Source organism: Carex rostrata, chromosome 3, assembly GCF_964058835.1.
Source record: "Carex rostrata chromosome 3, lpCarRost1.2, whole genome shotgun sequence".
NCBI lineage: Eukaryota > Viridiplantae > Streptophyta > Magnoliopsida > Poales > Cyperaceae > Carex > Carex rostrata.
The window spans coordinates 908,705-920,290 of record NC_135920.1 but is presented as its reverse complement, the minus strand read 5'-3'; the positions used below and the strand labels follow the sequence as shown (position 1 = coordinate 920,290).

Below are 11,586 nucleotides of genomic sequence, written 5' to 3'. Positions count from 1 at the left end.
AAAAAAAATTACCGTGATTTTGATCCGGCTCACAGTATTCTACACAGTTTGCGTCTACACGTGGCACACCTCACCAAGGAGCCATTTCTGCAGCGTCACACAGGATCAAAGTTCTCCGGAATTCCATCTGACAATTTCCAAATCATCGCTATGATCGTTTACTTAAAGGTGGCGTGGAATATTGAGACTTTAATTAAAGTTGCTATTATGATTATGAACCATACAATATACATATATATATGGTCCCAGGGAATAATATATTTGTATCGTTTGATAAAAGGTAGTGGGTTAGGTATAACCACTTGAGCCGTCTGATCAATTATCGATCTCCCAACAGATGATCCTTGAGCTGAGGCCAATCCGCGTCAACCATACCTAGTAGATGCTCACCTTTCGGCACTAGCTAGTACACTTGTATATATCCTTAATTTATGTGTTGTGTTGTGTTGTATATATAATTGGATCCGTATTAGAGGGGACAAAAATGCTTGTAGCTCATGGCTTAATTGTAACTCGTATCTGACTCGCTTATTAACAACTCGTTTATTACTGGATCGAGCTGTTAACGAGTCAGCTCGCTACTAGTTTGGTTCAGAATAAACGAGTTTAAGTTGGGACCTAGAATGTTCGTCAACTCGCAAACTTGCTCAGCTAGGCATTAATTTATGAATTTGTATAAATTTGTGTGTATTTGATACTATCTAGCTCGGTCCAGCTCGGTTCAACTTGGTCCAACAAATTTGTAAAATTTATTTTACTCTTAAAACAAGATCTAATCAGACCCAGCAAGCCAACTCATCAGTTCACGAACTAACTTAGTTCAGCTCGTAACAATTTCAAGTTGAGATTTCAACTCGGGCTGCTCTTACTCGAACAAGCCATTTCGTTACGAGTTTAAATTGAACCCAACTTGTTTGCCATTCCTAATCCGTATCCACACCATCTTTATAAGAAAGGCATCTTGGAATTGACAATTTCCAAATCATCGCCATGATCATTTACTCCGGAATTCTGCAGTGCAGCGTCACACAGGATCAAAGTTCTAATTACTTTATAACTTATGTGACAATTTCCACATCATCGCCATGATCGCCCGCCCGTCAGTCTTTCTGATCGTCCCTCTCCCTCATGCTGTCATACAGTAATTAGAAAAAAAAATTGGCAGAAGCATGTCGTACGTACCGCCTCACAAGCGCCCCTCCAATCGCAACCCCACACCAACCCCAGTCCCGTCTTCTTTAAACCCCAAACCCTCCTTCGCCTCCCCTCGCCATCGCCACCACCAAAGTTCTCGCTTGATCCCCTTCTCCCCTCACTTGATCTCCCGCTGGTATGCCACCTCCACGGAATCTCTAGCTCTGGTACCATACGATTCCGAAGTAATAGAGAAGAAGAACGGCTCGAAGCCTTTGACGGTCAACGTCACCGATGGAGCGGTCCTGGTCGAGGAGGAGGAGAGAGGGGTTCTCAAGGGAATAGTTGAGAAGGTTGCGAGAGACTTGATTGAGGCTGTCCAGCACACGAAGGAAGAGGCAAGAAGTGGAGATGTTAAGCTGCAAGTAATGGCTCGAGTAGGGAAAGTTCTCTTTCGCGGGTATGTTCGTTTTTGTCTTTCTCCCAGTCCCTGATTGAAGTTCATAATTAGTAATTTCATATAGTTTAATTTGGCAAGATTCACCAATACCAAAAATTTGCATATGTTCATTCTAAAGAAAGGTGTCCCAAAAAATATGCTGGTATAACATCTAGTTTTCTTCATATTTTAATTTGTTTTTTATAGGGACCCTTCAGTTTGCTTAGACTCGATCATAAAAGCCCCAACAAGCGAAGGAGAGCTGAATAAGCTGCAGGCCCGTAAGACATTTTATACCACAGTTTCAGAAGAGTACATGAGAGAAGTTGGAGAACTTCTTGTGGATAAATGTGGATTTAAGTTCGTAAGGGAGAAGGACCGTTATTATATCAGGGTACCGGTTCACCTCATGACTCATTTTTATTGTCGATTTTATGCTCACAAGTATTCCCCATTAAAATGATATCAGATCCAACACCTTTCAATTCTGCTGCTATTCCTCCCTTAAAGTATTGGTTTTTCTCCATTGAACAAAAGTTTTTTGAAACAAAAAAAATCTATTTGGACGAGTATGGGCTTGACTAGCATTACTTGCGCCTGCTAAGCCCATCTGGGGATGCTTGGGGTAGCATCTTACCCCTGCAAGATGTCACCGAGCTCAGACAAAAGGGAACTACGAGATAAGGTGGTTGACGTCACTCGCCTTACTTTATAAATAGGGACCCCTGCCCTTATTCTGTCCGGGACTAATACCTACCTTAAACCTCTATCCTAAATGCTGTAAAAATCTTGTATAGGGAACCAATCAGTTGTCATGGATTTGCACTCTCTCATTCAATATGGTGCTAATTAATTGAAATTGAGCACTGATTACTTGATGATCATGCAACTAGAGCACATTTTAGTTACTATTTTAAATGTATTACCTTAAATGTCTCTTTGTCTTCAAATACCAGGTAATAGACAAACGCCAGCCAGATTTGATTATGTCATGCAAGTGCATGACATTGCATGATAGTGGTCTTGAGCTTTACAAGGTAAAACCATATTGCTCTGCTTCTTAATTGTTGTTTCTTACTGAAGTAAAATTAAATGGTACCTTTTGCTTCCAATATACTTTATTCTGCTGCATGCTGGTCATGAACCTGCTCAAGGCATTAAGTTTTCCAGATATCTGTAGCTATTTTGTTTTTGGCTTTTAAGGTGATCATGATTAGCTGTTTGTAAAACTTTGAGATATGGCTCTGTTTTCTGTATCATCTATGTACATTGGGAACAGGCCCAAGCAGTTTAATTGGTATCGGTTTTTGTTGATTTGGTTTCATTATCCCACTTCTATAAAAAAAAGGTTCTCCAGATATATTGGCAACCTGAATCTGATTTGAACTCGAGTCAGTCTGTGAATGGTGCAAATGCAAGCTCTGGATGCATTACTCTATGGTAGGAAGTATGGCTTAGTTTTTTACTTTTTATGATGACGAACCTAGGTTAGGTTTGTCCAAAAGATTGCAGCCCGCATATTTCTGTGGATATATAGTTTTAGATGTATTTTCCAATCTATTTTAACCAAAACCATTTTTAAATTGCCAAAGTGAAATGAAAGTTTAATGAACGACTGTGGTGATGTTTTAAATCCATTATTAACAAGACATGATTTTGAATTATAATTTTGTAGGTAGAACACAAACCACTGAGGCATATGGTGACTGATGTTTCCTGTTTAAGCAAGAATTTTGATCTTCGAATAATGCTAAATGCCAAAAGAGCAGTAAAGAACTTGGATGTAAGTTTAATACTTGATAGTTGATACACATCACTGCTGATGACTGAACTTACGGTTTGCAAGTAAATTTGGACAATCACCTGAAGATTTTATTTTCTAAATTGTTACACAAGCATTGCAAAACTAGCAGCTTCTTAACGTCATATGCCAAATACTTCTCATATTAAATTAAAAGAGATCTCATTAACTAAACGTTACTGGCATTACCCAAGTTCTATTAGAGCCTGGTAGTGTAATACTTGCTCACGAGATCTGATTGATGGCTCTTTTGGATACCTTTGCTTTCATTTGTTTTTCTATGCAGGCTGATGTCGTGGAAGGCATAAACCAACTTATATCTGCTGCTGTTATTGACCCGGAGGTCAAAGGGGGGCTTAGGTGGCCTCTAGGGAAGGAGTCAGCTGCTGACAGATTTGTTATGGTGCATGTAATGCATACAGAACATAAAATTTTAAATAGAGACAAAATCAGAGTAAAAATGAGGCAAGCCGACCGCTTTGACTATCATTCTTCAACTGGTGAAGATGCAAATGAGATTTCGTTGAAGCTTTGTGGCCTGCCTGAACAATTAACTGTTAGTCAACTATCTCTTGGGTCTTTTTCAAATTATAACCAGTATTCTGAGTGTTTTTGCAAATGGCACATGAAATTACGTATGTTGCAACTAACACTGAACATTCTATTGATCATATGCACACAGACATCTAATTGTTAAAATAGTAGTATGGAAAAGGTTCTCCATGATGACATTATTTTTAGGGAAAATTTTTTATTTGCCACTCCAAAACTTGAAAAATACCAAATTGCCACCCCAAAATTCAAAATTTCTTATTTGCCACCCTAAAATCATTAAATTTACCAAATTGCCACAATATACATCTAATATACATATTTAATTAAAATTATTCTGAAAAGTATTGTATAATAAAATGTATTTTTATATTTTCCAATTTTACCCTTCATTTTTCATTTGAATAGATGAAATTAGAAAATAGATCTGTCCAGTATCCTACCCTTCTCCCCAGTAACCTTCCCTTCTACCTTTCGCCTCTCTCTCTTTCACCCTTCCTCCGTCCACCAAAACCCAGAACCCAGAACCAGTATGTTGCACAGATAAGGCACGATATTTTAAGTGAAAATTTGTTAAAAACGCATCCTTTTATTTGTTACACCACAGTCTGTCTCTCTCCGTCTCCAATTCACTCTCGCTAGGGCTATGGTGCTGGTAGGACAGTGGTGAAAACAATAACTTCGAAATTGGTGCATGTCTAAAACATCTCTAATCTTCTCTCTCTAGGCAAGGGCGTTAGTTACTGGTTCGGTACCAAACAAATATAATCCAGGGCCAAGCCTAAACACATCTTTTAATATAAACAGTACAAGTGAAGAAACATGGTACCCAGAACGAAAGCTATATTAATGCCTCTGATTCCTAAAGAACACTATATAAATTTGGATCAAAATAGAAAATCAGTTAATCTATGGCATGTGAAGTTTTAATATGCAAAATTCAACTACTTGAAAATCAGGTCCTTATGAATTAAAATCACATGCCAAAATTTAGATTTTGGATCAAAAATATTTGAAAATTCTACATAAATTTGGATAAGAATAGAAAATCAGGTCTTTATGAATTAAACTCACATGCCAAAATTAATCTATTTGAAATGAATCAACGTATCGGATTCCAAAATTAAGTCAATTTATTTGCTGAAATCCAAAAAAACAATAAGAGAAATCGAAACATATCTCACTACTTCAATCCAAATAAGCAATCATACCATCTTTTCAGTCTTGTACTGGTAACAATTGGTACAACAATACAAAGGCCAGCCAACAACTTCTTACTATATTCACAGATAAATCAAAAGAACGAGATGGATAAAAAAAAAGAAACCACTTGCAACATCAATTTAGCCACAATTTTTTTTTGAGAAATTGGCAGAGGCTGCCAAACTTTATTGATGAGAATATTTACAAAATCAACCCCCAAGTGGGCTGAATTTACAAACTCAAAGCATCTTAAACCAAACCCATCTAACTGGTACAGTTGCAGTACCAATTTTACCCCTTTTCCAAATACACTACAATTGATTACCTTCCCTTTTGCATCTGTTACGCATCCCAGGAGAGCAAACCACAAACTAAACTAAACATATAAAATCAACTAGCCTATGAACTAGCCTATGCCCTCTCTGGTAATTCGCCCTTGACAGTATCTCCTCCAAAGCACCACCTCTTCAACTATTTGTTGTGCCAGTATGAATGGCGGCTTGCACTTTTCTCTAAAAACCTTGTCATTTCTTTGCTTCCAAAGGTTCCATATGACACACATAAAGTGAGTAGCCCATTTTTTCCTAGACATTCTTCCCTCCTGCTGCACCTTCCCCCATGAATTTTCAAATGTCTACTCAACTGAATCTCCTTGCATCATTATATCTCTACCCAAATATCTTGATACCTCTCTCCAAACCTCAATTGCATTTTGACAATGGAAAAAAAGGTGGAGTACCGATTCATTACCTGTCTCACACATCACAATGGAAAAAAAGGTGGAGTACCAATTTAGCCACAATTAAGCTTCAGTTTTGACCTAGGGTATAATTTGATTGATTTCACAGATACTAACTTTCAGTTGAATGCCTCAATTTAGATTTTATTTCACTTAATTTGCTCAATATCCCTATATCTCATTAAAATTGACATAAACAAACAACTACACGGTACACAAATTTAGATTTATCAGAAAAAAGACAGTACTAAATACACTAGTAAGAGAAACAATGCAAGTCAAGTTATGAAACTGGAAGAAATATAAGAATCAATAATAAGAATTGTGTACCGATGGAAGAAGAAGCGATGCCCATTCAACAACTGAAGCTATTGATACACTCTTCAACGGCCTTTCCTGACTGGAGGTAGAGGCGGAGGAGAGAGCTACGTCGGAGGCGGAGGTGGGGTGCGCGGGAGAGAGGGTTCGCGCGGAGGAAATGAAAACCGGGAGAAATTAGAAGAAAAAAGAGAGAAAGCGAAATGTTGCTGGAGAGAAATTTCATCTGTTCTTGAAGGGTAAAATTGGGAAATACGAAAATACGTTTTATTATACAATACTTTTCAAAATAATTTTAATTAAATATGTATATTAGATGTATATTGTGAAAATTTGGTAAATTTGATGATTTTAGGGTGGCAAATAAGAAATTTTGAGTTTTGGGGTGGCAATTTGGTATTTTCCAAGTTTTGGAGTGGCAAATAAAAAATTTTCCCTTATTTTTATCATACTCGTTTTCTTTGCATAAATAAATTATGGCGCGATATGCTGTGACCGAAACTTAATTCTCTTGAAATTTTAGTCGCCATTTCTTTAATTTTATGTTGTCTTTATCAGTTTGTATCTGCAAGGACCCGAAAATTTGCTGCTTTCAAAAATAACCATTCTGTGGCAACTATAAAGATCATGGATATACTGCTAATATCTGTGTAGCTACTGCTGGTAAATTTAGGTTTCATGAGGATTAAGTCTGCTTTGTAAGGGCTAAATCTTCACGAGGAAACAAAAATGTCAACAATACTTTCATTGTGTATGTAAATCAGGGTTTAGTATGCCGACTGCGTGCTTGCTATTTATTTATTGATTCTATTTATTTTCTTTTTCAGGAAGACCACTTGTGCGAAGGCAGTATTGTAGATATGATCCAAGAAGTTGTTGCCTTGATCTGGGACAACCTTTTGAGTCATAGTACTGGTATACTTTGTTGAAGTCTCGTATATAATATTTTCCTCTTTTGGTCAAAATTAGTCCTGTTTAATAGCTGCTTGCATGGTGTCTTGGTATATGTTTTGTGATATATACTTTTTTTTTAAATGCTTGATTTTTGTGATATATACTTTGGTTTAACAAGTTTGCTCTTGGGTTTATGTTATCTTCGCTGAGAGAGTAAACAAATTCATTATCATAATTTTGTTTGGGGTGGTTTGTTTTGTAATGCTGATATAAGGGTATTGTTTTGCAGTTCAAATTGAACAAAAATAAGGGTGTTGTTTTGCAGTTCACATTGAACAAAATTTCATCCAATCGTTCTTTTATGCGGTTTGCATAAATATAAATAAAACCAATCAAATTAATTTGGCTAAACTAAATTAATATGAAAATTTAATTGTAAGTAATAATATAGAGTTCAGGTAGTATAACATCGGTGTCATATGATACTAACTTCAAAATCAATTAAATAGACTTCAAACAATTAATTTAAACCGTTCAAACCGATTTACTTTATAAGTGATGTGTTTACATACAATTTCTTTATATTTTCAAGTTATTTTAGTATCAAATCAAATGGTAAAAATGTTGGAAAATGAATGTATTAAAATTAACTTAAAAACTCATGCATTTGACCACTTGACTTGATACTAAATAAATTCAAAAAATTATAAGTTTTGATGTAAACGCACAACTAATGAAGTAGATCAGTTTGAGTGGTTTGGATTCACCGTTTGAAGTCGATTCGATAGGTTTTGGAGTTAGTGTTATATAAGCTGAAATGACACTTATGTTATACTAGCCATAATCAATAATACAATAATATTATACTGACCATACTCAATAATACAAGTACTAGTGATGTATTTTTAATGCTTAATATTACAATATTATATGACATATATTAAAACTTCAGATCTTTACTTGATTCGATTTTTAGTCATTGGACTTGAACCGGGGACCGAAACCATGTACCATATTTGAAAATATGATCGAGCGAGACTATGATATTACATAGGGTAATTATAATATCCCCGCTTAACTATCCCCCGTTCTATTCCCCAACGGTCCAACGGCCTAATCCAGTCAAAACTGTCGAAGTTGCTAATGACTTACCCATCTTACCGTCTCTCTTTTTCCCGATCAAAAATAGAATTTTAGCGATCACGTTAAACACCTTTCAATCAAACTCTTGACTCCAAATTCCTAAAAGTTACGATAATGGTAGCAGCTCTCGCCTGAACCCTAGTCTCCACCACTATCGTTACTTCCTCCCTATAATTATACTCAGTAAAGTTACGATAATGGTCACTGAGAAGATGAACGTCGACTAGCTAGCTCCACAATAATATGCTCAGTATAATTACTGTAGCTCGTTTTATGTTCTATTCTAATTAATAATTCAAGGCTAAGAATTTTGATTTTGATGTGATGTTTGGTTGATCCCGTGGGTCACATGAAGAATAATTATTCAGGACTTTTGGTCGCTCTGGTTTGTTTTAAGTTCGTTGCAAGTATTTTCTTTTGTTTTTGGTTTGGTTTGGTTTGTAATAGGGTCAGTCAATTTACTTGAGGTAATAAAAAAAATTTCGTACTAAATACCAAGGAAATCAATTTCTGAATTAAGCATTCTCGTTTAAATTTGTTAATTGCCTCATTTTCCATGATTGTGTTGAGGATTATTATTACTATTACTTCTGATGTCCATGTAGAAGGCATGCTTTGATCATCCAATTTAATTGAACCAAAAAGAAGAATTACTTAATTATAGTCAAGGTTCTAAATAGCGTTTATCGCGTCATAGCGGGAAGCCGAAAAAAAAAGCTATAGCGAATAGCGTCGCTATAGCGAAAGCTATGCCACATAGCATTTTTTTATTTTTATAAAAATTATATCATATATTTGTACTAAATATCAACATTATCTAAGTATCATAGAATAATAAATAACATCAAATTGATTAAAAAATTATAGTATTCATATTGAACCAATACAAAGTCCAAATTGCGACTCAAAATATCCATAGTATTACTAATATCATAAACTATCGATCTTTTTCTATTCAAAATATATTCAGCATCATGACATAATCTATCTTTTTTCTATTTAAATTTCAGAATAACCTAGACATCATGGCATAATTAATTATCTTAATATATTCAAAATATTCAAACTACCATATAGTAAGTATCATTTTGTTACTTCAAGAAATATCTTAATATATTTAATCTGAGCCTTTATTTAAAGCCCATATAAATTAAAAAAAAAAAAAATAGCTCATGTTGCATAGCGCGCTGTAGCTTCCTTATTTGATCTCATTTAATAATTAATAATTTTTTTTATCAAAATAATAATTAATAATTTAATATAAAGCTTAATACGTCAATTATAAAAAAAAATCACGGTTAAAATCCAATCCGAGCCTTTATTTAAAGCCCATATAAATTGAAAAGAAAAAAAAAAACAGCATGTTGCATAGCGGGCGCTATTTGCGCTACACGCTATGCGCTATAGCGGACCGCTATTACCGCTATAGCGTCTGTAGCTCAAATAGCGTGTTTTAATTGTATAGCTTAGCGTTTAGGGTCCAAAAACGCTATAGCGCGCTATTTAGAATACTGATTATAGTAGATTACAATGTCAGTATTTATGCAAGCTGGAGACACAGTATGCAACTCATGGGAAGCATCATTTGATTACCACAGAAATCTCATGGGGCGAAATAAGTAAACTAAGCAGGTTTGGAGTGCATATTTCATGTCCGTACTGTGGTCATTGTGGAAGCAGCGCAATGAAGTAATCTTCCGAGAAAAGAAGCTACCACAGTGGCTTGTTGCAAACCGAGCTGCTGAGGATGCAAATTTGTGGTTGAAGTTTTGTGGAAAAGGGAACCGAAGTGTTGTATTGGGGACTGTTAGGGGATCGGGTTCAGCTGCAAATACAACTTCTGTTTTAATTTAGTCTTGTTGTAATAATAATTAGGACATGTTGTAGTAATCAAATCTATTAATATAGTCTTGGTAGTCACTACCAAGTTTTCAAAAAAAAACAATGGCAGTATTTAAATAGCGTTATTTTATTACCTCAGTTTGAAACGAAGCACATACAGAGCCATTGAGATCATTGATATTTTGTTTTAGTTTTCAATATGAAATTATCAGTGACATCTAATTGTTAAAGTAGTAGTATGAAACATATATATATGTTTCCTTAGCTGATATGGGTAAAATAAAGCCAGAGGTTTAAATTTAAAACATTTTTGCATAAATAAATCATGGCGTGATTTGCTGCGACTAAAAAATCATTCTGTGGCAACTATAAAGATCATGGATATATATACTGGTAAATATCTGTGTAGTCATGCTGGTAAATTTAGGTCTCATGAGGATTAAATCTGATTTGTAAGGGGTAACAAAATTGTTAACAGTACTTTGATTGTGCATGTAAATCAGGATTTAGTATGCCAACTGCATGCGTGCTTGCTATCTATTTATTGATTTCTTCTATTTATTGTAGATATGATCCAAGAAGTCGCTGACTTGATCTGGGAGCCACAGATGGTCGAGGTTGTTCAAGTGCTAATTAATTACTAAATAATTATATATCATGTTGGGTTTCTTTTTCCTTGTCTAAAATATTTTATATTTTCTTTCAAGTTTGCTCGGCTTTATGTGATCTTCGCTGCAGAGTAAACAGCTCAGCTTGTTCTGTGCTCCAACAACAATATTTTAACGTTATTTTTTAAGAGAAAAGGTTTATGTCCACTGAGTTTTGCCCACCATCTGTCCACAGCGTTATCCAGTTTTCACTTTCTAACGGTTTAACTTGTATTTAAACATATCTCAAATGACGGAACCTTCCGAATTTTATTTTTCAAATTTCCGATCCGATTTCCTTTTTTGAATTTCTCTCTCTTTCTTATCGAAAAGCAGATGAATCGTCGCGACCGAATTGGCGAACCCGTTGATACTCTGCAATCTCGACCATCGTCATCCATCTGCTGCTCTACCTTTGTCTCCTTTTGTTTTCTCTGCTTTTCATCGCCGTAGGGATTACACTAACTCCGCTTCTTCACCGTCGATTTGGTAATATCGGGTATAACTTCTTCCAATTCTCCTTTTCATTGAGGTTCCCCTATTTTTTTTGTGAAGGAAGCGAATCGATTCGAGAGAATCGGTGATTCTTTTCTTTTACGTTCAGTTTTCTAGCCTTCAGTGTTAATAGAATTTGATTGTTCGTTCCCGAACTGAACGTATTCAGTTACTCAGTGGAATTCTTTATAAGGCTTAAAAAAGGTGCCGTTTTTCTGTTAAAAGTCCTAATAATGGTAACAGGAGTACTGATTAGAACCTTTCCTTCTCGAAACAGTTGTAAATATACTCACAATTTTAGCAATGGTTGGAAATACCCGTGCAAACTCAAAAGGCCTCCCCTCTCAGGAACTCCTAGACGATCTGTGCAGGTATATTG

At 35.5% G+C, this 11,586-nt stretch overlaps 1 protein-coding gene across 1 annotated transcript; it reads left to right on the top strand.

Annotated features, from left to right (window-relative positions):
• The first annotated feature begins 1,025 nt into the window (after positions 1 to 1,025).
• On the top strand, positions 1,026 to 7,389 carry LOC144552126 (uncharacterized). The gene is made up of 6 exons (XM_078300238.1): positions 1,026 to 1,594; positions 1,781 to 1,967; positions 2,530 to 2,610; positions 3,249 to 3,356; positions 3,661 to 3,930; positions 7,014 to 7,389. The coding sequence occupies exons 1-6, from the start codon at positions 1,170 to 1,172 to the stop codon at positions 7,113 to 7,115; spliced, it is 1,173 nt and encodes a 390-aa protein (XP_078156364.1). The 5' UTR covers positions 1,026 to 1,169; the 3' UTR covers positions 7,116 to 7,389.
• Positions 7,390 to 11,586: the final 4,197 nt, after the last annotated feature.